The sequence below is a fragment of the Temnothorax nylanderi genome, unplaced genomic scaffold, assembly GCF_030848795.1.
Source record: "Temnothorax nylanderi isolate EJ_2023f unplaced genomic scaffold, tnyl_v1.0 TNYL_tig0348_pilon, whole genome shotgun sequence".
NCBI classification, from domain to species: domain Eukaryota; kingdom Metazoa; phylum Arthropoda; class Insecta; order Hymenoptera; family Formicidae; genus Temnothorax; species Temnothorax nylanderi.
This window is the reverse complement of record NW_027249410.1, coordinates 4,467-30,948: the sequence shown is the minus strand read 5'-3', so window position 1 is coordinate 30,948 and position 26,482 is coordinate 4,467. Positions and strand designations below refer to the sequence as shown.

Sequence of the window (26,482 nt, the reverse complement as noted above, 5' to 3'; positions counted from 1 at the left end):
AGTTTAAATAAGGAAAGATCATCTCCCAGAAGGATGATCTGACTCACAATCAGTCACCTCTGTTGCAAATTAGCCCTTTACTTGCAGAACGTGACGTTGCCTCAGGTATTCAATGGAGCGAGTACTTGGATCTGCTGTTTGTTAATAATTACGAGAGTGACCCTACGCTCTCGTGGCAATATTATGGAGCGACGACAGGATTTTTACGTCGTTTCCCAGGTATTTAAGCAAATTTATTTATGTGTGTACGTGTCAAGTTTTACATTATTATACAAATATACCTTGTATATTATAAAATATTATATTATAATGTTAATACACTTAATATACTTAAAATATTATAAGTATAACTATATGAATATATTATAAAAATTGATATAAAATATAGGTACATTAATATATGTATATTTATATGCCTATATTCTAGGTTTTTTAAATATAGTTACATTATATTAATTTTACAATACTTATAATATTATATTAGTATATCTATACTATAACATTATATTTTATAGTATACTAGCTTGATACCCGTGCTTCGCTACGGTAACACACATTTTACCTCTTTTCATCCCGTTAGGGGTCGAATTTCTAAAAATCATTTTTTACTAAGTACTTTCGTCATGGAAGGAATATACTCCCCGAATTTCATGTTTCTAGGTTTAAGGGTTTGGGCTGGACTGGGGGTTGATGAGTCGCACACTTTTCTTTAAATGCAATTAAATATCTTTTTACAGCAGAATTATCTAATTTTTTTGGTATATAAAAGCAAGCAAGAATTAATCACCGAAGAATCAATATTTTACAAGATATTTCATATTTTAAATCAGAATAAAGTATATGATATTTTGTAAATTATTGATCTTCCTATTATATATGATTCTATTATATTGTAATACTTTTATATGCAGACTAACTGAAGAAATCTTGAATTGCGGAAAAAAATCTCTGATATTATTTAATATGTTCAAGGTTTAATAAAAACACATGTTTTTTCCTTTAAAATTGTAAAATCTTTGTTCAAAACATTTTACTTTCTAAGGAAGAATTGAGATGTCTGTTTTGATAAAAATGATACAATGTGTGTGTGTGTGTATTTTTATAATATTCTTCCACACATGTATACTTCGATTCGCACGCCAATTTTGATCTTATAATAAATAACTCAAGAACGAAAGCTTCTAAGCTTCATTTATAACATTTTCAAAATATAACACTCGAAAGACTATTTAAGTAATACGAACGTGATCGTACGATCGTGAATACAATATGCTTTCGTAACATAGATATTCTTTTACAAGAATATTGCTAGAAAATCGTGCAAGAATGGCGAGTCGTTATACATTTACATATATTATAGCAATATCATGGCCGCCAATGGAGGGTACATTTGGGGCATCCAAGTCCTCGCATCATCGGGCCGTTCGCGACGTGTACGACTTCAGGATGTCGAATTGGTTCGTTGGGGCGGCAAACAGCCCGAAGGATCTAGCGATCCTGATCGACAGCGCGACCTATACGTCTGATCGGAATCGACGATTGACGATAGCCACAGCAAAGATCGTCCTGGACACTCTGGGGCCGGATGATTACGTGAATGTATATCGCTACGGGGAGAACGCCGAAGAGATCGTGCAATGCTTTAAGGATAGCCTGGTGCAGGCGTCGCCCGAGAACGTTCACGAGATGAAGGTGGCCTTGAGCACCGTGAAACACGAAGACACCGCGACCAACATTTCGGCCGCGCTCAGCACCGCCTTCGAGATCCTTCACAAGTACAATCGCACCAGCCAGGGGAGCCAGTGCAACCAGGCTATCATGCTGATCACCTCTGATACCGACGGCCCACCCACAGAAGTGATAAAGCGTTACAATTGGCCGCATATGCCCGTGCGGCTCTTTACTTATCTCATCGGTGGCGACAAGAGCCCCGATCTCCAAAACACGGCCTGCACCAATAAAGGTAACATTACTCGTGTGTTACTCGATAGTTTACACTGTTTACAGATGCACTACAGCAAATTGCACGGATGCACGCTCGTTCGCAGATCTTTAATAATTAATTTCTCGTTAATAATTGCAAAAGAAAGTTGCAAAATGGTAGAGAACTTTTCTATTCAGTTTAATTCGTTCTATTTACCCATGGTGTTACACCTATTATAAGACACTGTGTATATGAAACGACGACATTCTATTAAAAATGATATCGATATATTTTACACAACTCTTTTTTGTACTCTACAACTCAAATCGTTTTTCAAGTAGTTTTATTAAAAACTGAATGTTATATTATTTTGGATACTTATTTTATTTATGTGCCACTGCTAGTCATCATTAATAATCGCTGTTGAGACGAAACAATAAGAAAAAGTTGTTAAAAATTATTCAAGGACATAAAGCACGAATATTAATTTTTTTTGTTTCAAAATTATTTATTCAGGAAACGAAGTCTTGAAAAATTTTACTTTATCCACTTTCTTATTCTTTCGTGTAAGATTCACTCTCATCTCCTATTTTTTCTGTTGTACCTTTTTACGAGACACTGTAAGAATTATAATTAAAAGACATTTAAACTAACTAACTTAAAGTTTAATTAGAAACATAGTATTAAGAATTAAGACAGAAAAATGAGGTGTAATCTAAAAAGATTGAGAGATAAAATTGATACCTTAATTATAATATTGAATACTTAAGAAATACTTAATGAAGCTTTTGTGTATTCTTATGTTGTTGATGTCAATTTCGTAGGATTTTACGCGAGAATAACGAACGCGGACGAAATCCATAATAAAGTTTTCGAGTACGTGAAGGTTTTAGCGCGGCCTATGATACTCTATCAGCATGATCATCCCCTTCACTGGAGTCCCGCTTACGTAGGTGGAAAAGTAAGAAGTTAAATTTACACATAAATAATTATTATATCAATTACATTAATTAATTCGTGCTTTACGGAATGTTTTTACAAATATAAGTAATTTCTCGTTGTCGTATGTACGTAATAATTCTGCGGCGTTTCTACATTAATAACAATTGACCTTCAGAGCAGTAGATACGGCAGAGAAAATCGGGGCCAATTGATGACGTCTGTGACAGCTCCGATTTTAGATCGCCGGAATTATACGGTAATTATATTTTAAAAACAATATTTGCGTGTTGTGTGGAGGCGCTTTATTTCAATATTGCGCGAAAGCCACTTTAATGTTAAGTGTGTGTGTGTGAAGTAATATGCAAATAAAGTGTACTTCAGCTTGTATATTATCATTCTAAGGTGAAAACGGCTAATTTATTGGGTATTGTCGGTACTGATGTACCTGTCGAGGAGATTCAGAAACTCGTGCCGCCTTACAAGGTACAAATTAATTTGTTTTTCTCATCATTTTATTCAGCCTAATTGTACCAATAACTTGGCTTCAGAAAGACTCGACTCTTTACAGTTTTTGTAGCATATTAATAATAATATTATAGAATTTCATCTTAAATGTAGATGAGGAGAAAGAGAGAGAGAGAAAAAATGAATTAAATATAAAGAATAATTTATCTTTAGAATACAAATTAGCGTATCGCAAAGAGAAAATTTTCTTGATAAAAGCTAGCCTCGAAGTTAGTGCAATCGGCGCTTACAGAAACTCGTGCCGCGAGTTTATATATTTTGCTCGTTGAGTTAGTATATATCATATTATTAGTGCAATTGGCGCTTACTTATATATTTTGCTCGTTGATTTTGCTAGTATCATATTACCATAATATACGTATTAATAACGTGTTTCTTACGTTACAGTTAGGAGTTAATGGATATTCGTTTATTGTTGACAATAATGGCAGAGTTCTGTATCATCCTGACCTGCGGCTTCTCGTGAGTATCAATAACGTATTTTATTCGCGAAAAACGATAACGTGTTCAAACTAGTTTCGCGAATATGTTGTAATTTTATCGCCAGCACACTTTTTCATTATAGCATATATAAGACGAATAGAGACAAAATACGACAAAATTAGAAGCTTATAATAAAAAAAAAGCCTATTAATCTCTTCTTTTTCTTCTTTCTTACCCTTTTTATCTTTACTTTTTTATTTTTTTATTTGTTAAGAGAGACATGAATAATATCATAATATTACATGAATGTTTCACGCAGCCTGGAAACACAGAAGTAAGTAAAAGTCATTATATTGATGTGCTCAATCATTAAACGTACAGAGGGTAACGAAAGACGATTATGAATATTTTTGATTTTTAATAACTTTTTTATTTTTCGCACTATCGACGTAATTTAGACCTCATTTTAGAATTAAAAGTGCCCTTTTTTGATAAGTGAAAGAGGACACTTTTAAAACTCTTAAAACAAAATGGATATCAATAAGACATGGTTCCGTATAACGGTTCAAGATTCTGCGCTATCGCACGCATCGAAAACTTTGGAGTTTTCAAACACTTTTTGGAGTTCACGAGAACAAAATTAAATTCTCCTCTAAAGAAGAACTGATTTTAAAGTCTTCAGATGCAGATCAATGCAGATCCCGAAGGGATCATTTTGTTTGGAGCTATTTGAAACGAAAGCTGTGAGGAAATAAACAAATTAAAGATACGACAGGTCTCAAACACGCCTTTAAAATAAATTTCGAAGAATTTCTTCAAGAATTGATCAATAAGGCTCTCCAAGCTCCAAGTCTGGCCTGAGCAATTATTAAAAATCTATAGGACAAAATGGAATTATATCGAAAAAAAAACTGTTAAAAACAATTAATAAATAAAGAGTTATTAAAGATCGAGAGTGTTCACAATCACGTTTTGTCACCCTGTTGTTATAGAAATATAGTATATGCAGAACATCTAATAAAATTGGGGCCAAATTGATACAGCGCATTATGAGGATTAAGCATATAAAAAAAGTTTATAAAAGACCTTGTCTGAGAACGCTTTATTAAGGAATTGTGAGAAATCAATAATGAGCGAAATATCGCGACATCTTAGACGACTGATATATCATCAATGTTTATAAGAATACATATAGGTATATACCACATGTACGCGCGCACGTACACACGAATAGATATTCTTATAACTTTTACATACAGAATGTTCTATTTTAAAATACTAAACAATTCTGTCAAAATGACGGATTTCAAATTTCTTGTTTTAAATTATAGAAATTATTAAAGTGCTTTTGTTGGAATTTATGTTAACTTTTGTCGAGATAAAAAATGATATATGTGAATTTATACTTTTCATCAATCACTCTAATTTCGTTCACGCGCGCGCGCGCGCGCGCACACAAAAGGTAATGTTCTATTGAAAAGAATTAAAAGAAATATACGTTTCTTTTTCAGTACGATGAAACGTTGAAACCTTCGTATATAAGTGTAGATCTATCGGAAGTTGAACTCGCAGAATACGATGGCCCTTCGGCTCCCCCGAACAACTCGCTTCTGCTCGATGTAAGTGCGACATTTCCGTTATTTTATCATTAATTTTTTTATAATGTCTAATGTTACAATAGCGATTTTTGATAATGTTATTCTTTTTAGCTGAGACGCGACATGATCGATCAAAAAGAAGGAGAAACGGACTTTACAATCAAAATACATTATGACGATATGGTAAGTTATTATTTGAAAAAAGCAATTACGAGCTTAATATCATAATCGTAGAGATGATATAATTTCTGTTTTATTGCGCGATGCTTTGTTGATTTGCAGAAAAGAGTTACGATTAGACGGCATAACTATTTTTACAAGCCGATCGAGGGTACCCCGTTTTCTTTAGGCTTGGCCCTACCGGAAGGCTACGGCATGTTCGAATTACGGGCTGAGCAAGAAATCAAGCTCGCCATCGTAAATGGTAAATTTCTCATTACAATTGCGCGTGTTAATTTAAAATGATATAGAGAAAAACCGGCGCGTTCTTGATAACGTCGGATTCTGTGCGAATTTATCATGTTGCGTTGCAGTAACGGAGTATTTCAAGGGAGGCAACTGGAAAGTGCATCCCGATTGGATTTACTGCGAATATAATTCGGCTTCCGATAAGTTCTTTTCCTCCCCGGAGGAACGCGTCCTGCACTTCCTGGCACGGACGCGCCGACCGGGATGGAAATGGATGTCCTTGAGAGCAAGGAGTCCCAGCTCGCATCACAAACAGGCGAGCAAGCCGGATAAAGATTCTTATTATTGTAAGTACACACACGTCATATTAATTTAACGTCTTAAGGCTACATTTTTGGTTGCAAGCGCTCAAAAATGGGAGATTTTTCGGAATTTTGTTTAAAGAAACTCTTGACTCGATCAATTTTTTGTTTGTATAGGCTTGTTTATTAACATTTTAATGTAAGATATAATTTTTTTAAATTTATTTATTGAAAGTTCCGTTTGTAAATCTCCTTTTGCGAGTTGCCTCAAAAAATCTTTTTCTCTATGGCGACCATTCTAACTAGTCTCTGGGTAATCTGAAACAAAAAATTAAAATGGGATATAATTTTCACATATGTGGCTATCGCGTGAACTAAAATGAAGTGGAAAAAAAAGATTAGAAAGTAACAAAGTGTTGTTCCGAACAAGAAACATCGATTTTTCGAAAAAATTGGCCATATTTTTGCAATAATAAAGAAAGTACAAACTGTAATAAAATAATTCTAGTTTATGCCAGAAAGAGACTTGTGTTCTATATTTCCTGAAAATTTGAAGTTAATCGGACTCTCCGAGATATCGTAGTCGTTAGGTGAAAAAATGTTGTTTCGAGAAAAACGTTTAAACGGTTTAAAATTTTAAGTACAGCTAACTATAAAATTTCAAGTACTTACAGCTGTTTTGCACTAGTCAGCTATTCTTGGACCATAAATTAAATCTTCTTTTTCATAAAAGACCTTTAGTGTTATTGATTCATCATCCTTTCGTGGGATTCGAGCCTCTTTAGTACTTTATTAGGCGGACACTGTCTTCAACCGCTGGCTGTTGCGAGAATCAGCAAATAATTTGGCTTGCAGACCAATAGTTACATTTATTGTTGTCAATGAGAATTCTATAACTTACTAATTGTACCCTTATCTTATATGAGAAATATTGTGTACGAAAATTTTTCTAATTTAAATTGAAAGATCGCAAATTTGCGCGTATAAAAAAACCTATCTCAAACTTCTCGAGCGGTGTCAATCGATGTAGTACTGATTTAACACAATTGTGACGTTTCAGGTGACAAAAAATTAGTGCAATCACTGGTCTTAGATGCTTTGGTGACGGACGGATTCGAAAGGGAAACGCAAAGGATGCATAAAGAGGAGAACGAGAAGTAAGTTCCGTGTCGGCAGTAGACAAGAGTGCACGTCCCGTCTTTCATTCTCACCCATTTATCACACTAATTAATTGCAAATTATGCAATCGAGCACAGCAATGCACAAGCACGCGGTTTACCATTCACGCACCGCATAACGCCGGTTACTTTTGCAAATTGATTCGACCGCCACTTCCGCCTTGATTATAGCCCGTGATGCGTCTTGGTTTGCACAAGTTGTGTAGCAAATACTAAACCTTGAAAATGCAATGTCTTTTTTTTATAGCATTGATAGACGGATAAAGTTTCTGACGGTCGTCAGAATATTGTTCGGAACTCGATCGAGAGCGTATGTGTATATGAAAAAGAGATACTCTACATATACACGTGCTACTTGCGTGGAATATTAAAGGCGATAGAGAGGGAGAGAGAGAGAGGGAGAGAGAGAGAGAGAGAGATTGCTCGCACATTGTTTAACATAGGCCCGGTAAAAAATTTTTTATATAAAAATATACATAATTATTGTATAGATATAATATATATACATATAATATATCTATATATGATTTATTTCTCTTGTATAATCTTTCTTCGTATATACTTATAGGAAAAATAAGAAGAATAATTGGAAAATAATTATAAAAATAACTTTTGTAATGTTTTTTTACGAAAAGTAAAATTGCGATTATATTATACAATTCTATACATAATCATATATAATTATATTTCATACATGATTATTACATTTATATATGATTACATATGCGCAATTTTCTCTTGTTTTTTCAAATTTTACTTTTCATAAAAAAAGTAATGCAAAAATTATTCTTTTAATTATTTTTAAATTTCTTCTTATTATTTTTCCAGTATATTTGAACAGAGATTGTATAAGAGAAAGAAAATACATGTAAACCCTATTTTATATACAATTATATATATTTATATATATATGTATAATTTTTATATTTTTTACCGGAGGTATATATCGTACAAAGAGAAATCGCAGTGCGACAAAAGTTATCACTACCTTGTAACATACCAAGTGCACTATGAGCAACCGTCCAACATTTCATTTCACAATATTATCTTTTATTGCATATTTTTATTACATTTTATTATTGTGTGTCTCCACCGCTAGCCCTATTGCCATACTGATGGCTCTACTGCACAGGTAATCCATTATGCACAATTATTTGTCTAACACGTTAAACATGTTTGTCGATAATGCACGGTAATACTCACTTTGTGATGATCGTATGTTGTTTAAAATATGTTTGTTATCTTCGACATGGATAAAGACGTATTAAGACGTTGCGATCGAACGTTGAATTTATTTGGTGATTGCGAAATTCAAAGATGATAGATATACGCGCAAAAAGTGTATTAAACCGTATGTTTTGGCAAGTCTTTATACACACATGTGCCTACATATATAATTGACTATATTAAAACCGACGGTGCAATCGGAAAGACAGTGATTCCTTGTAAGAAAATGAGTAAGAAAATGACATATATAAAGAAAAAGGATGGTAGGAAAAGATCTTTGTGAAGTTTGGTATCGAAAAAATTAAATATAAATTAAGATGTTTAGAAAAGAATTCATATTTAATAAAATAGATAAGATTATATAAGCCTTAATATCGATAAGTAACTATGGAAGATTGTATAATCTTTCGTCATCGACTATAGTCAATGTACGAGCTAAAGTGAATGCTTGGCGGCCGTCGACTATAGCCGCCCTATTTTTGGAAAGCTTTTGCCAGGTAAAAAAATTGGTGGATCGAGAGAAGATAGATTCATTAGGTAAATTCAAATTTACCCGATGCATTTGTGTCGATCTTCTTTGATTCTCCTATTTTTTACATGATTAGTCCGAAGCAAAAGAAAAAAGAAACGAAACAAAGAGATGGTTTCTGAATCGCCGTATAAAATTAATTTATTGCCGTAAAATAAAATCGGTTTACGATGTTAAAAATATGTAATATTCCCAGGAATGAGATCTATGGCTCGAGAATAAAAATAATAAGACGAGTACAAGGGGTAGCGAGATAGAGCGATATTTTATCAAGTCGGCTACAAATGTTTTGGCTACAAATAAAGTGACAATTAACGCTCGAGATTCGCTTGCTCCCAAAATGGCGAGATGATTTAATTGCAATCGAAGCAAGAAATAATCGGGAAACATTGTAAAGACATCAAAACATCAAGAAAGTATATGATCGCTGTAAAGATTTATTGTCGTATCAATGTGTATCCTAAATCATTAAGGAATCACTTTCTTTTTTGACTCTACCGTCAGGTATTAGACGCTCTGTATATTTTTAATTAATGTTACGATTACTGAACGCGATTAATTCAAATTGCCAAATCTACAAAATGTTGAAATCGATAGAGATATTTTTTTACATATAGGAATCTCAAATGTCAAGGTCGGCGTCTCAAATCGACATTTTCGCGGCTTCTATGTCACATCTCGCACTTGTTTCCTTGTGCTTTTTAATCGACAGAGGGAAAGCTGTAAGCTATCGATCGGAAATCGCTCCACGATCGTGCCACGATTAAAGTGAATTAGTTTGATTTGCAATTCGGCTATTGAACATGCAAAAAAAATTGCATACCGTGGTGGCGTGTTTATTGTACCACCGAGAATACGGTTTACATGGCGCGTTTTACAATTACAGTCAGGGCAAGGGTAGATTTGGCGTTACGAGAAGCTTCCTTGCCACCAGAAGCGGACTCCTGCGCTGGCACGAGCATCAGCAGAGTGACGGAAACACCGAAGAACCGTGAGCTTATTTTTAACGATAAGACTATCGGATAAATGTTATGAACCGTATGTGAAACAGCATTCGTTTGTTATTAAGTTGTTCGAATACAGTTTGGAAAACGACAGATGTAATGCGATTTAGTACCGATTGATTTTTTTGCATAAATGGTCACTTGAGGTGATATTTACACCCCAATTAAAAGTTATTGTTATTAATTACACATTGCATATTTTTAATTGTTCTATAATTTATTGGTATTTGAAGATAACATGTATGTAGATTATGATACAGGTATAGATATGTATATAAATATACTCAACATTTACTGAAAAAAGTAAGGAAAAACAAAAAAATATTTTAAAAAACGAAAGAAGCACGTTAAAATTACTGTGAGCTCCATTTCTTTGATACGGGGATGTAAAAATCACCCTAGGCGCCCGTTTCTAAGTTAAACACGGTCTGCATTCTAACGTCATTTGCACATAGGCGATTCGCTGAAAGGCACGCGAGAGCCATGGATTCGTCGTGGTACAAACGCGCAGTGGATCAACACTCCATAGAACCGGAAAGCTTCGTCTTCAGCGTACCGTTTGACGCGGGTAAATACATCACATGCCTACAATACAGTCTAACGAAATAATCAATAAATTTTGATTTTACGTAAATTTTGCGTAATGTATTATATGCTTATAAAAATTAGTTTTATTTATCGTTACCTCAATCGTTCCTTTAATTATAATATTATGAAGTTACAACAATAAGAGAACTTGAAGAAGAGAATAATTATTTTCTTACAAGTTTGTTTGATACGTTTAATATAATTTTGATTTGAGAAACTTGTATTGATTTATACTTGAGAGAAACTTGATACTAAAGTTTTATATAATTACTTAATTAAGCTATAGCTACATGCAAACAATACAATTTTATTTCTACATAAGTCATGTGTCATATGTTGTCAAACGTACGTAAGAAACATCTTCGATTAACGCTACATTATTTATTTGATTATATTTTGTTGATTATATGATTGTTGAATTATTAGCCGATACAGCCGATCCACTCGTTACCGCCACTCATGCCATATTCATCGGGAAGGGTCACAAAGCACCAGCGGCGGTAGTGGGTTTGCAATTTCAACACTCGTCCTTGGCGACTCACTTCGTGAACATCACTTCGACGGTGAGTAGAATGCTCGATTTTTTCCCCACGCATAATTATCGCGCGGAATATGATGAGTAAACTTGCTTTTTTAGTGTACCGGTATGACGGGATGTAAAAAGAATTGCGCCTCGGAGGAACTTGACTGTTACATTCTTGATAACAATGGATTTATTATCATAAGCGAACGTCACGAGCACACCGGCAAGTTCTTCGGCGAGATAGACGGAACTATAATGGATTCCTTGGTGCAAGATAGGATATATAGGTAATTATAGATAAAATGTTTATTTATACGGAGCATGATTAAAATATAAATTCTGAATTGTGTGCTACTGAAAATAGAAGACTCCTATGCCGATATCAGCAATCTCCACGAATTCAAAAAATCTTTTGCTGCAATTCTCGTAATTTAACCTTTCAAACATCTCGAGATTAATTAGTTTTGATGTATTTGTTAAAATCTACGTGCGATTCGTTTTCCCAATAATTCTAACTTTCCGTAATTGTAGATTTACATTTTTTTTCTTGCATGTTATACACTCATTGCTCTTTGAATTCTGTTCGAAATGTTCGGATTCATGTTTAGGACAACGCAACTTTTCTCTCAGTTAACTCTATGAAAATCAAATTGTGTATAATTAAATTCGTTATTTATCTCAACAAAACCGTACAGAGCTTGTTAATTTATATGATCATTCTTCTCATTTTCTTTTAAACTTTAATTGATTTTTTTTACTATCTTTAAAAGTGTATTTGCTAAATCTTCCATTATATCTTCAAGATCCTTTGTGCACGAAACGTTCTGCATTTTTTCTAATAAATTATTAAATAATTGTAAATACATAAAATTGGCCGCCAGTTTCTGTCTGTACTAAACGTAACATATTGGTTCTTTGCTTTTTTGAGATTCGTATTAAGGGGGAATACGTAATTGCGAAATCACAGAGCAAAATTTATCTTTATGTTTCCCTTTCTCATTATCGGATCAACATATCCGAATCATTTCCTTTTGTCATATATTTGATTATATTTTGATCATGCCTTTTTCGAAATAAGCTTTTTCTGATTTTTAATTGTCGTTTAAAAATGTTATTTTCTTGCAACTTTAATCGCATAATTTTTAATAAAATTATCTTTTTTTTTATCGAATGTGATTAAATCATAGTTTATTCATTCCTGAGTAGCGATCACATAACTTATCCCGCAGGACGGAAACGTGAAAAGTGAAAAGTTTCATGTCCGTACCTTTCCTTGTTAGTTCGAGTATTTGGGGAAACACAGAGAACTGCTGCAAAGCGCTATGTTAAGTTCACCTTGATACAGAATCGTAAAGAGTTACATAAAAGAAAAATATGTTGATAAAATTGAAGATTATCAATTTTTTTTACATCAGTAATAATACAAAAATGATAATTTCTTTTTTCTTTATAACCAAATCTGTGCTTATTGTTAGGCACATAAAAGTTATAAATGAATTCAAATGTTTTGATTTTCCGAAGACATATCAATTTTATTATTTTGCTCCTTTCCTCTAAATTGATTATTTGAGCATTTAATTTTCCATATAGAATAATAGAGCTATTATAGTTGAGATAGAACTATAGTTGTAATAGAACTGAGATGATAGAGCTGAGATAACAAAGTTATTCTTTATTATAAGAATAGTTCTATTATCTCAGAAAGCGTCCATATTGCAAAAATGTTGCGTAATATTGCTACAATATTGTATATAAAATTGCAACAATGTTGTAATATCCGTTTTTTTTTAATATAACGTCAAAAAAAGAGAAAGGAGAAGGGAGAGTTATATGCTTTAGTTATTGTGCGCGCTAAGAGTTATTGTGCGCGCACGCATATATAATGAATACAATGTACTTTAACATAATGTTGCTGCAAGCAACAGTAAGCAAAAGTAAGAATGAATTTTAACCGAAACAAATTTGAAGGGCGCATATAAAGATCTTAAAATAAAAGGTTTGGAATTATACTCAAAGATACTTCTTTGCGATACTTTTATAATGATTTTGACGTGGTTACCATTATAAATCAATTTTCAAATATTGGCCACAATTTTGCAACTCTATTCCTTTACAATATCTCTACGTTGGGTTATAAGGTGAAAGGTTGCAAGTATTGCTGCAATATTCCGGAATCGAACTGACAAGTTCGGGACATTAAGATATTTTATATGATATTTCTCAGAAAAGTGACCGTCATCGATTATCAAGGGACTTGCAGTCCTCAGGAATCTAATCAGTCATCGGCGCCGCGAAGTCTATCCGATTCTATCATAACGACGGCAGCGGCATTCGGCAACTTTCTTTGGACTTTGACTTTGAGTCTCAATATTCAAGATCTATGGCAGACGACATTGGCGTTGGCTAACGACGTGATGGACGGTAATATTTAAAAAATATATTTATACTTGCATGATAAATGAAACAATAAATTAGACAAATACAAGGGTAGCGGGTAGCATTTATTTCGATAAATTATGTAGTAAGAGTACATGCATTCCATTTTATTTATACATACAAATTACGAGATATTAATGTGAAAATTTCTTTTAGAACTCCGCTCTCATTTGCCTTGTTTTTATATACTTTATATACTTTTTATATACTTTCAGTAGGAATAGATAGTAGGGGAGAATGGGGTAACTGCGAATACGGGGTAAATGCGAACGATAGGGAGTTTTTGCAATACCGTCTTTCAGATACGGTAAACGCTAAAATCATATTATTCATGTTATCGGGTGGCAATAAGATAAAACTGGCGCACACACATCGTTCATTGTAACGCTACCCAGATAATGCGCAATGGACGCTACGGTAACGTACGGCAAACGGTATTTAAATATAAGATGGAGAACTTATTAGGCGTTGCTGCTTTCGATTTTAATTTTGCTGAAAAAGCTATATAAACGAGTTATTGGTACCACGTGAAAATGAACGTATCATCAGAAACATGCAAAGATTGGATTTAAATAATTTGGCGTCAGAGGAATGTAAAGTAAAATTCCGATTTGAAAGAGAACATACATAGGAAGAACTTGCAGTTGCTCTTGACATACCTTACCGAATAGAAACGGAAAACCGATATAGCGTTTCAAAATTAAAGATTACGTTTTTACGTTGATGAAACGCGTTTATCTTTTCCAGATGATCTAGTGTTCTCTGACGACGAGGAGACGCACGAGTTCGAGTCGCTGACGCCTGCCGACTCGACGGACGAGGTAACGTCGGATGAGAACAATGTGTACGTGAGATTTCCGGTGGTCGCACCAGCGACACCGGCCTCGCCGCCGACCACACGGGCCACTTCTGCTCATTATCCGATGAAATTGCGCGCCTGCGAGAAGAAAACGGATTTGTATATCCTGCAACCCGAGCGACTCAACACCAGCGGCCAGAGCAACCCTCTAAAAGGGAAACTCACCAATTGTCACGTAACCGGATGTGAAAGGTAATCTGAAAGTGATCGTATATAAATGACTGATTCGCATTTCGAAAATTAGAAAGAAAAATCTGGAAATTAAATTCGCATAATTGAATAAAACTTTTTTATATAAATCAAATTAAATATCGATAGACATAGCGGCTCCACCGGGCCTATCTGTCTACGGGGGCTATGTGTCCACATGATCTGTGATGAATACATTTTCTTCTTGTTTTTCGTCTCGGTGCAGACCGTTTAGTGTCCAAAAGATCCGTCACACCAACCTGATATTGCTGGTGGTCGACACGTTGTGCCCGTGCGGCAGTAAGCAGCTAAGCATCGAGCCAATTGAGGCGCTAACCGAGCCTGGGGCGTGTACGGCACGGAGAGAACGCCTGTACCGACGAAGACCACCGAAATGCATAAACTATCATCCCGAGGAGATGGAGATCAAATTTTGCGGTAGCGCCGGCCGTCTCTTTAACTACTCGTTGAGTCTTATGTCTCTCTTATTCGTCATCACAGTGCGGCTTACGTGACTCTGTCAGGATTAATTAATTGCGCGTGTCCAAGCGCGTGCACGCAAACCACATAAAGCATACACATACATACTCATACACGTGTTTACAAATTACCTTTTTAAAATGGATTTAGCGTTGTCGTTTCTATGGAACAGTTATAAAGAGGAAGAAATAAGAAGAGAGGAGCAGTGTACTAGGTTCGCGAATTGTCACTACTTGACACAAGAATGATGAAATATATACATATACACACATACATAGATATATATATATATACATATATATATATAGTATATGGTACATCATATGATACCATATCATATCCATATCAATAAACTATCAATGTTATATGATATGGCATATTATATGATATAATATATATATGCCTATCTATGTTACAATATCCAGTTATAAATTTTGTTATGCGAGAAAATCCTAAATATTTATATGTGCGATCTCGTCACATGTACGAAATTTATCCTCGATGCCGGACTAAAAGCAATAAGTGTCCTGTGTAATATGACGCTCATGAAAGAGAACGAAAGAGTAGATTTGTTGGTACTAATAGTTTGTTGGTACAATGAGAGAAATAATTTTGCCGTCGCAAGAAAATCGCATTTTTTATTAAAGTTCGCTACCAATCAATTATTTGACATTGCAACAAGACTTATCTTATCGAGGAAATATGCCTGGTAAATTTGTTCGTAATAACGCGAATTTGCTGCTAACACATAATATATGATGGAATTTCTGGCTAAATATATTTTTCTGTTGCACTGAAACAATTTGTCGTTATAATGATATGAGTTGGAACTTGTTGAGAATATTAATTTTGTTTGTTGAAAACAATTGTGCACGTCTGTAAATTATATCGCTTTACAAGTTGATGCCCATCTCGCAATAGTAGCTTTGCTGCAACAGCAAAATGTGTTTGTCAGACTATTTCGTTTCAATAGCGAATTAAGTGTTTCTACGATCGGATTTACTGTACAAAGTCTTTTTGCGAACAAAACGGATTTTACTGTACTATCGAACTGTATTAGTAACAACAGCAAAGTTTGGTGTCCTTTACATTGAATGTGCAACGACGGTTTTATTATGACAATAAGATTCTTTTCTTTGTCTCGTATAGCAATCGTAGTACAAGATATTTTTAGTTCTTTGTTATGGAGAAATAGAGGTCCAAGATTTTCAATTTTCCTTCTCTTAAGGAAGAGCACAATAATTGTTTTTTTTTTTTTTTAAGCTGATTTTTAGATCTTCCCTAGTCCAATTCACCACTGAGTTCAGGGCTTGCTGCATAAGCTCTCTGACTGTGTCAGTAAATTTTCCCTAGATCAAAATAATGTCATCAACATAGTCTATGATTAGGTGATTGGGTTCATCAGAGATCAAATTTGCTTAATTATAAATGTTAAGTTTACATATATACCTGTACGGAAAGAACAGTTTTGTTGAAGTATATCAAAATTAAACCAGATACGTATTTGAAAATAATTATGTTGGATTATCAAAATAATTATGTGGGACTTAAATCATGACAATGCTACAAAAATTTCGACATTTTAGCAAATGCTTGAGCGTTTAATATAATTATTTAGATAGTCCAACATAAAATAGCCGGATAGTCAAATCTGTCGAGAACAGATTTTGAAAGTGCAAGTTTTGTCGATAGAATACCAACAAAAATAGAATTGAATCTGCTAGCAGAATATAATGGCAGATTGATTGCAGAAATTGAGCAAAATTTGTCGTTTAATTCCTAAACATTTAAATAATATATTCCTTTTAAATGTTTATGAAATGACAGATTTTCTGCTGAGTTTCTGCCGACCATCTGCTGTCAAATTATATCGGCAGGCTCTGGCAGCGAAATACGAGTTTAATGTAGGCACAGGTGATACCGGATTTATTCCGATATCTAAGTAAATTTGCTGCCAATCTGTTGTCATACTGTGGGCAGTTTGTTTACTCGATAATTATTTTCAGATTTGTATCTGGCCTAATTTTTAAATACCTCAGCAAAATCATTCTTTCCGTGTAGCTTTGCTAAATTGAGCAATACATCTTTTTCTATGTATCGAATAGTTCCGTAATAGTTTCCCTAAATATTTCCTCTTTTCTCTGCCTTTCATTTATCCGCGATATAGGCACATTCTACTCATTATATATAGATACGTCATCTCCAACAATCAACGAATGTATTTTTCCGGAGACTTTATTCGGCTCGATGTCGATTATACTGGAAATGTTGTTCTTTAGTTTCTGAAACTGTTACATCTAAGATCTCTCTAACGCTCCGAGCATACATACAAGAGAATGATATCCTTCATCAGGCTTCTAAATTTCGTCCGCTTTACATCTCTGATCATTTCGTAGCGGCAGATTTATTTACGATATCCGGATAATAATCGGGTCGTGCCCTAAATCAAACAGTTACGATCAAATGAAGAAGATAATGACTTGACGAGATTTGGAAGCATGACAAAGTTGGCAACATTATGGCGCTTTTACTCCGATACTCGCGAAGGAGTATGACATTTTCGACACTGCGAAAGACTCGCATTGTCACTAGAATCGCTCCTTTACTGAAAATTGCTTCGGAAGTCAAGGATATCCCCATTATTTGCCGTCGAAGCATTTTACATTTTAAGTTAAGAAAAGTTGTGTAAAAACAAAAGGCGTTCACGTATATTCGAGTAACATTCATGCGAGTTTAAACTTTCCCAGCGAAATTGTCGATTTCTCTCATAGACGAGATTCACTCAAGAATGTCTTCCTCTCCCTTTAAGATCCCGTCGTATTCGAATTTTATCGGCCCTATAAATACACATAGACTGACACACACTAAGGACGATACCGCTGCCGTTTCTCGAATTAGAATTTCTTACGTATACGTAAGTGCACGCGCGTGCTTGCATGTGACGGTACAAACGGGAAATTCTTGTTCACTAACGAGGAAACACGCGCGAGTGTCTTCGTCCAATTTTGATGAGCTTTCGATATGTTGTAATACAGATAAAAATAATAGTCGGTATTAAAATGTTTTAAGCAAAAGTTTGATTTTAAAGATATTTTGCAAAGATAGTATTCAGATTTTTTGAAAATGTATTTTTTGATATACGACAGTTCGAAAAGTTTCTTAAGTGACAATGAAAACATGATATTTTTGGGTTCAGAATGCACTTCATCTAACTCTTATTTTTCAATATAATACCTTTTGCACTAAATGCACTTCATCCAACGTTTTTGTTTCCTTGCGAGAAACGAGCGTAATTATCGCTCCTAAAACATAATTAAAAAATGTACGATGCGAATAGCGCTAGAAACCTGTGTCACGAATAATCAAAATGGCAGAGCAATAAATGAGCGATTGAGTGGAATATACAATGAGACGATACCAGAAGGTTTCCACGAGCCGATTTCGTTCACCACGACGGTAATTGGAATGCCTAAAAAGAACACAATGACTCAATATTGCTGCGTGTAACACCACAAGACTATAGCTCTATTATTATATTATATTGTATAGCTCTCAGCTATAATGGTTCTATCACTCGCGATCGGGTTTGCCTCTCGCCAAGCGAGAGATCGGCCAAAACCAATAGGAATCCGTCAAGCGCGACGATAAATATCGGCTTAATAGTATAGTGGCATTTTCGATATCAAGTATCAATATCGTTAATTAATTTTCCTATAACGTCTACTCAATTTTTAATACTTTGCATATAAATATTAATCGACTAGTACCATTTTATTATCGCGCTTATTCCTTATCGGTCACCGAACAGCTTGCTGAGCTTGTTCTTCCAAAAAAAAAAGATACAAAATAACGGACGAGGTAAAGCTGTAAAGCTCTCGTGCGAATCGTTTTTTAGATTCACATCACGGAGAAAATTTCGTGAAAAACGATCGTCACGCAATTTCGCGATTTCGCGGGTCGAATATATTTACACTCGCACTCGCTTAAACATAAAGAAAGAAAATCAAATTTCCGGGACAAACGAATTCTGGCGTGAGATTTTCGATTCTGAGAGAATGAAGAACGGAACAAGCACTGAGAATCGACGCTCCGCAAAGAAATCTTCCATCCGTGTCACAAACGCACACAAAACGGAAAATTACGTTACGTTGCTCCAGAAAAAAGTATTGATAAAAAAAGATACGTTGACGACTGTGTCGATCGTCTGTTTCGTAAAGTAAGGCGCGTATAGCTTGAATTAGCCCCATTTTCATGATCTAACGTAAGGGTAACGTTACGCCCGTTGCTTTATCCGAGGTTACGCGATAACGCTATCTCGGGCGCGTGTAAGGAGGGGAAAAAAATGGAGACTGTTCACCTTGTAAATTTATCCTGTATTCCGATTATATATACCTCGGAAATCGGAAATCTTCGCGGAATCGCATTAGCGATCGATACGATCGATTGAACGACGGGGGGTTTCTACGGAAATATAAAACGCGACGCTTGGAGCAACGAAATAATTGATAAGGAAGTAAAAAGAAAAAGAAAGGAGTCATAATCTATGTAACATTCGCCGTTTTTTATTTGACGTGAAACGATAACTAAGATAATGTTTTTCATTAGCGAGGAAAAGATATACGATACGCGAGAGGGAACACGTAGCTCGATCACTTGATGTGCACTCGCAAATAATGCAACAGGGATGCGGTAACGAGACGAAAATGGCTCTTAATCCCGACTACAACAATTATAATTAATTGTTTTATTATCGTTCCATAATTTAGCGTTCTGTAAACGTCTCGAGATTACGATAACTACTGTAACGAAGTGATAACAATTCTCAATGGCGGTAGTTGTTGAAATATCACGCGGATCACGTATAACACCTTGGTAACAAGCTAACAACAACAAAAATTACACTTTGACAAAATAACGTCAAAAGAACGTTTTTGACGACATTTTAACGTTAAAATGACGAAAAATAACGTCAGTTTGTTACTTAGGACGCTGCTGTAGTTGGCGGGCACGCTATTCTTCTATTGTTTTATAAATTATAAGATACACAAAGACGGTAACGGAAATTTTCACCGGGATATCGGTTAAACCGAGCCCGATAGAGATTAACGATTTTCCGACCAAAGACGTCGGTTCAAGTGATCTTAAAAGTTCTCTAGAGGGAAGCTAGAGGATCGGGTAGCTGGAGTCTCAGTAAGCAAAATGTTAGCGGTGTGTTTAGCAGCTTGCCAGCAGGTTCAAGCGGAATATCGCGGCGAAGTATTGACATCGCAATACTGCGTTTGCATCAAGCTTGTGTTTCGCAGACAGAGCTTACCGACATAAACATAGAGAACAGATTGTCAGCAGAAACCAAGAAAAACCTGCCATTTTATAATCATTTAAAAATGTGGAGTATAATGGAATATAATCATTTAAACGGAATGACAGATTCTTCTTGGAATCTGTTGATAACACTTTTTAATAAAAAATGACTTTCTTTCGAGCACAAGAGCAAAAGATAATGGTTTCCCGTTTGTGAATGCTGAATATAATCCTGTTTAAAGAATATTTAGTGCGCTACAATATGTAACGTGTTTGAGAAGTTTTTATTTCATTACAATCAAAATTAAGTATGTCGTTAGGATTTTGAGCCATTAAACTTATTATTTTAACATGTTTATGATTAATATATAGTTTATTACGTCAAAATTACGATTTTGATATTACAACATTAATAAATCTAGTATTAATAGTAAATATTATTTTAACGATAATTTACACGGCAAATTAAGAATGAAAATATTAAGAACATACTTTATTCGTAGTTATACATCACATATCTTATAATAACATGTCACATAAGTTATACCTATGTATAATATGCCAAAATAATCTTTTATACGTTATAATACTAGTTATAATATTAAAATAGTTTTTCTGCAACTTTAACTGCAAATTTCCTAAAATTGTGACATAATAAAGCAATTTGATAAATAGGGTCGTATTGAGCGTTCAAAAAACTATAATGGGAAACGATTAACGTTGTTACGCATTTTTTTTGTTAAAATATAATTCGTCATCACATTCTGCTAGCAGATCCTATTACATTTCTGCTAACATTCTTGCAAAATTTGTCGACAGACTTGGCTGTCTGGGCAGTGATTAATAGCACGATTGTTTATAAATTAAATTCTGTTAAGGGAACGTATATAGTTATATACATATATTCTAGGGGATGACTCAGAGTACCGGTCTAACAACCAACTTCGTCATCGAAATATCGCACCCCGATCGGAATCAGAGTAATCTCGGTGTACAGATTACGCGTCCCGTGCGGATGAAAACGGTGCAACTAGAAAAACTACTTGTTGAGCTTAGTTGACTATTCGTTCGATTTTAAGTAGGAAATATTGCGTTAACATTTACGTACCTGAAGCGGAACAGTGGATTATGACATCAAAGTGATATTGAAATGATGCTGAAGTGACTTTTAATAATCATTTCAGAGCCATTTTTATGTCATTGCGACCTCTTGTTCCGCTTGTGGGTACACGCGTGTCGCAACGTCGCGTCGCAAGTTTTGGATCGCAGTGACATACAAATTTATTATTGATTATACACACAGATCGTTAGAAATGACATATTTAAATGACGTGTTAATGAGATCCAATGACGCAGTTCGCGGCGGGAAATTGTCGATACGCTATTCTTGATATATATAGCGTGTTAGGTATCCCAATAGATAGACGTCCCTTGAAAGAGCCTGTCACTTGTAAACTAGAAACGTTTTTGAGACGAATTCAATCTACGTGGTGTGTGAGAATCTAATATTAATTCTTCTTATCGAATTTATCCTACGTGAAAGAATTCTCGTTTGATGCGCCAAGTTTCGACGTTTGTTTGATCCATTGTTAATATGAGTTTTTGATGATCTTGACGAACGAATATTCAGACATGCGTTCTATCGAAAGAAGTTTGTATGATGACAAGGGGATTATCTTTAGGGACAACTAAGTCACGTGAGATGAAGATAAACGTTAACTCGAATTAAAAAGGAGAAAAAAGACGAAAAAAAAGAAAAAACTCTATAAACGTGTTAGATAAAAGAATCTTTCGACCGGCACTTTTAGGTGCTGCCATGTCTTCCATTATTTGTATATTAATTAATAATAAAATTGACTATAACGTATTATATAAAACTATACCTTCACGCCTACAAATACACACACACACACACACACACACAAATCACATACACCAAAACATAATTACGAACTTATCTAATATTGTCTACGAATAAGGATACGATGTAATATTACAAAACAGAAAAAATATATGAACGTAAGAGGGAGTGTGGTATTTTTCACAGGATTTTTCAAGAATCGCGTTTATCGTTTTGCATAAGTTTCCGACGATGGTATTGTATTTCGCCGTATTTTTCCGAGCGTACGTTGCCGAAATATAGTTTGTGCGAAAGCGTGTAGAGAAATCGGATCAACCATATCAGCCCGATTTCTCGCGAGCGCGATTAAAATAAAACGCCTAAAATGTATCCGCTGCTTCCGGGACGCCGAAATACTTAACAATTCGAAATTCGAAATTTTGCATGAATTTGTATATTGGATCCCAAAATCATCGCACCTTCCATATAACATTGCAAAAACTGGTGTCGGTAGAGTAATTAAACTCTGTGAATGAACGATAGATCCCTCAGTTTCTCATTTAATTCGAATGTAAATTTAACAGAAATTTAATTTACAAGTTGATCAGAAGGGAAAAGAAGAAACAGTTGAGACGAATAACGCTTCTCCACTGCATTTGCGCTGAAGAAATCTTAAATTGAAATTCTTATGGAGTGTAACCCAATAAAAAAATTTTCATATAAAAACATATATAAATATATATAATTAAATATTGTATAAAATATGTCCATACATGTTTTTTTTCTCTTGTATAATCTCTGTTCGTATATACTGGAAAAATAATAAGAAGAAGAATTAAAAAATAGGAAGAAAAAGACCATTTTCGCATTATTTTTTAAGGGTGTTCTGGAGAGTTTGTCAAAATGTTACGAAGTTGATGAAAATTTAATATCATACTCTGTAATCTCTTTCAAAGCTCGGGGCCAAATTTCAGATCGATTCACAATTTAGATAAAAAGTTACCAATTTTTTAATATCCGAGTTTTTTTACAGAGAAAAGTGTAAACATTAAAAAATCCTACCAATTTAATGATATTTTACACAAGTAGATCATCAACAAACAAAAATTTAGCAACAAAATTTGAAACGATTTACAAAATTTTTATTTCGAGATTTAAAAAAAAATAGTAGCAGTTATTTTTGGTCACTAAATCTATGTCTTTTACATTCCATTAGATTTGCCGTAACTATTTATATACATTTTTTTGTCTTTGGATCCCTGGAGAATTAATATCGGGGTTTTTAATATTTCCTGCATATTTTTGGTTGGGACAGTGCCTCCAGAACATCCTTAAATAAAAAGTAAAGTTTAAAGAAATAAAAAAAATTTGCTCATATATAATTATATATAGAATATTGTATAATCTAATCGCAATCTTACTTTTTGTAAAAAAGAACAATGCAAAAGTTATTTTTCTAATTATTTCTCAATTAATCTTCTTGTTATTTTTTCTATGTATGTATATGGGTATAGAGATTATACAAAAGAAAGAAAACATATATGGACGTATTATATATGTTTTTATAAAATGTTTTTAACTGGTGATATATTAGAAGGTACGATTACTTGATTTCAAACGATGATTTCGAGCAAGCTGTATATCTGTTTAGGCGTATATGAGAAAATAACGATATCTAATTATATAATAATTCGTATTGTTTTTGCGCAGAGTAAAGGCCTGCTTTGCATATATGAGGTATTTATATAAGAGAAAATAGTCGAAAAAATTGTTAAAAGGAAAGCTAGATTATTATGTAGCCGTTGATTTCACGAGATTTCGCAAGCGACGATTTTACCACCTCAATTTTTCTCCGTTTATTGGACAGTGCGTCGTATAATAGGTATATATAAGAAAAAAACTATGAGATAGTTTTTGGAATATGAAATTTGCGGAACAAAATTAAAATGGGACGCGCAAACTATCGCGATCCAGCGTACGCGCGCATACACTATTATAGTTCTATCGACAATTTACGGATCTTCATTTTGTACAATATATATTTAATCTCTAGGTGAGAGAGAGAGAGAGAGAGAGAGAGAGAGAGAGAGAGAGAGAGAGAGAGAGAGAGAGAGAGAGAGAGAGAGAGAACGAGAGCGCGATAAAAAGAGTATCTATATTAAAGATAATAAAATTCGTGTTATGGTTGGCGGTAAAAGCGAAAACTTCATGATATATATTATATGATCATATATTGTACGTTACATCATAACGCGCTTTAACAGTTCGAAAAGGAAACAAAAGAAAATTTGTCAAATAAAACCCTTTTACTTGATGTATTTATCGAACGTAAATACACACAATGACGTCTATAATATATTGCAATAAAAAGGATTAAAACCACTTCTGAGATTAGTTATTCTTGCATAAAACGGGAAAGGGAGAAACCCAGTAATATAAGTTTTTCATATAAAAATAAATAATTACATACAAAATATGTTTCTATCTATTTTTCTCTTTTAGTACAATCTTTGTCCGTGGGTAGAAAGGACTGAAGAATATAAAAAAAATAAAAATAGATATCTCAAAATTTGTGGAAATTAGAGCAACATTTAAAATTCGAAGAATCCGTACTTACATAGAAGCCTTATATATAAAACTGGATCTAATCAACTAAATTTTAAAGTATTATATATGAAATAGGGGTAGAAAAGACTGAAAAATATAATAAAATTAGAATTAAACCGATATCTTAAAATTTGCGGAAGTTAGAGCAACCACAAACATTTCTGCAAAAATTCTAAATTTTATTTAAAATATTAAAAAAAAACCGTTTTACCGATCACACACATTGCCAAATTCAATCCCAACCTTCCTTACATGATACTCTATCGATTAAAAAAAAAAATGCATCCCGATATCTAAAAAATTACGGAAGTTAGAGCATTAACGGACAAAAAGCGTATACATACATACACACATACATACGGACATTTTTTAAAATTACGATTTTTCGACGTTTTCGAACATAAGCAACACATTGGCATCGAAAACTCAAAAAACAATTTTTACTTCGGTCTTTTCTACCCCTATTTCATATATAATTATTTTAAATTCGGTTGATTAGACTTAGCTTTAATTTAATTATGCATCAGCGAAGACGTTAGAAGATAATAAAAATTAATAGAAGAATTAATTCGGATGATAAAGTAGGCGAAACTCAGGTTTTGCACCGCGAAATCACGGAAATTACTCCTGATGTATCAGCAAAACATGATGAGCGAGGAGGTTGCAGTAGGTATTCCGAGCGCGCCGCGCCGCGCGGGTGTTGCCTCCCCACATTCCCTCCTCGTAATCACGCTGTTATTGGTCAGAGCGCGGGAGCCTACTGCCCCTCCTATGCATACCTGCCAGCGCTCTGATTGGCCGTAGGCTGGGCATCCTCGTCGCGTGCCCGGCGCGCCGTTCCAACGCTGCTCGAATACCTACTGCAACCTCCTCGCTCAACATGCTTCCCGCGTAACAGGAGCGATTCCTCAGGAATTATAGACGACTCCAAACTCGAGATTCTCGCTTTCCTCATAACCTAAAATTCTTTTCATAATTTTTATGATCTTTCAAGCGTCGCTATTACTTATTAATAATTTAATATTAATATGTGTTTATTAAATATTAGTAATGTAATTATATTAATTACTTTTTCTTAAATGTACGTATGAATAAACTGCGAATGCATCAGTGCTCGTGCTTGTCGCCGCGGAAAGGTAAATGCTCTAAAATGCGACAAACGACACGGATATATCTCGAGAAATACGTTTATTTTAACATTGTAACGTATTCTTTAATGCGAGGCATGCTCTCTCGAACAATATTAGACACTAAAGAGTTTTTAAATGCTGCTGCATAATGTTAGACAACGAGGAAAAGGTAGCCGCGAATGCCGACGGGCGGCGTTGGACGACAAATTCGGAGCTTCGAAATACGATACGCGACACCAAATAAATCGCGAGAAATACGTTTGTTTTAATATTGTTATGTATTCTTTAATGCGAGGCATGCCCTCTCGAATGTGATTAGACGATAAATAATTATAAAAAATCGCTGGCGCCCGAATACTTAAAATTTTGCGCGCTTTCTCATCTTAATAAACGGAAATAAATAATTGCCAATAATAAAAGTGAGGAATTCTAATAGAATAGAGCACGATCTAAAAAGTGCTTTTTGAAT

The 26,482-nt window shown here is 34.3% G+C and overlaps 1 protein-coding gene and 1 long non-coding RNA gene across 4 annotated transcripts in view; one reads left to right on the top strand and one right to left on the bottom strand.

Moving 5' to 3' along the window:
* The window catches only part of Stol (voltage-dependent calcium channel subunit stolid), a 28,874-nt gene extending 4,216 nt beyond the window's left edge, over nucleotides 1–24,658 (top strand). The window contains exons 5-24 of one of the 3 annotated variants that reach the window (XM_071720454.1): nucleotides 88–219; nucleotides 1,361–1,963; nucleotides 2,749–2,885; nucleotides 3,042–3,122; nucleotides 3,269–3,349; nucleotides 3,779–3,853; nucleotides 4,134–4,148; nucleotides 5,326–5,433; nucleotides 5,524–5,595; nucleotides 5,695–5,836; nucleotides 5,946–6,167; nucleotides 7,183–7,279; nucleotides 8,400–8,432; nucleotides 9,943–10,047; nucleotides 10,516–10,628; nucleotides 11,075–11,211; nucleotides 11,286–11,458; nucleotides 13,396–13,592; nucleotides 14,355–14,658; nucleotides 14,882–24,658. In XM_071720454.1, coding sequence (XP_071576555.1) covers nucleotides 88–219; nucleotides 1,361–1,963; nucleotides 2,749–2,885; nucleotides 3,042–3,122; nucleotides 3,269–3,349; nucleotides 3,779–3,853; nucleotides 4,134–4,148; nucleotides 5,326–5,433; nucleotides 5,524–5,595; nucleotides 5,695–5,836; nucleotides 5,946–6,167; nucleotides 7,183–7,279; nucleotides 8,400–8,432; nucleotides 9,943–10,047; nucleotides 10,516–10,628; nucleotides 11,075–11,211; nucleotides 11,286–11,458; nucleotides 13,396–13,592; nucleotides 14,355–14,658; nucleotides 14,882–15,170 — 3,116 coding nt within the window. In that variant the 3' untranslated portion in view covers nucleotides 15,171–24,658. The remainder of the gene's footprint in view (nucleotides 1–87; nucleotides 220–1,360; nucleotides 1,964–2,748; nucleotides 2,886–3,041; nucleotides 3,123–3,268; nucleotides 3,350–3,778; nucleotides 3,854–4,133; nucleotides 4,149–5,325; nucleotides 5,434–5,523; nucleotides 5,596–5,694; nucleotides 5,837–5,945; nucleotides 6,168–7,182; nucleotides 7,280–8,399; nucleotides 8,433–9,942; nucleotides 10,048–10,515; nucleotides 10,629–11,074; nucleotides 11,212–11,285; nucleotides 11,459–13,395; nucleotides 13,593–14,354; nucleotides 14,659–14,881) is intronic. The other 2 variants (XM_071720455.1, XM_071720456.1) reach the window with 2 other exon arrangements.
* On the bottom strand, nucleotides 6,186–7,189 carry LOC139781612 (uncharacterized). The gene is made up of 3 exons (XR_011720597.1): nucleotides 7,024–7,189; nucleotides 6,795–6,942; nucleotides 6,186–6,440 (listed from the first exon to the last, which is right to left on the bottom strand). It is a non-coding gene; the product is annotated as an uncharacterized lncRNA (long non-coding RNA).
* Nucleotides 24,659–26,482: the final 1,824 nt, after the last annotated feature.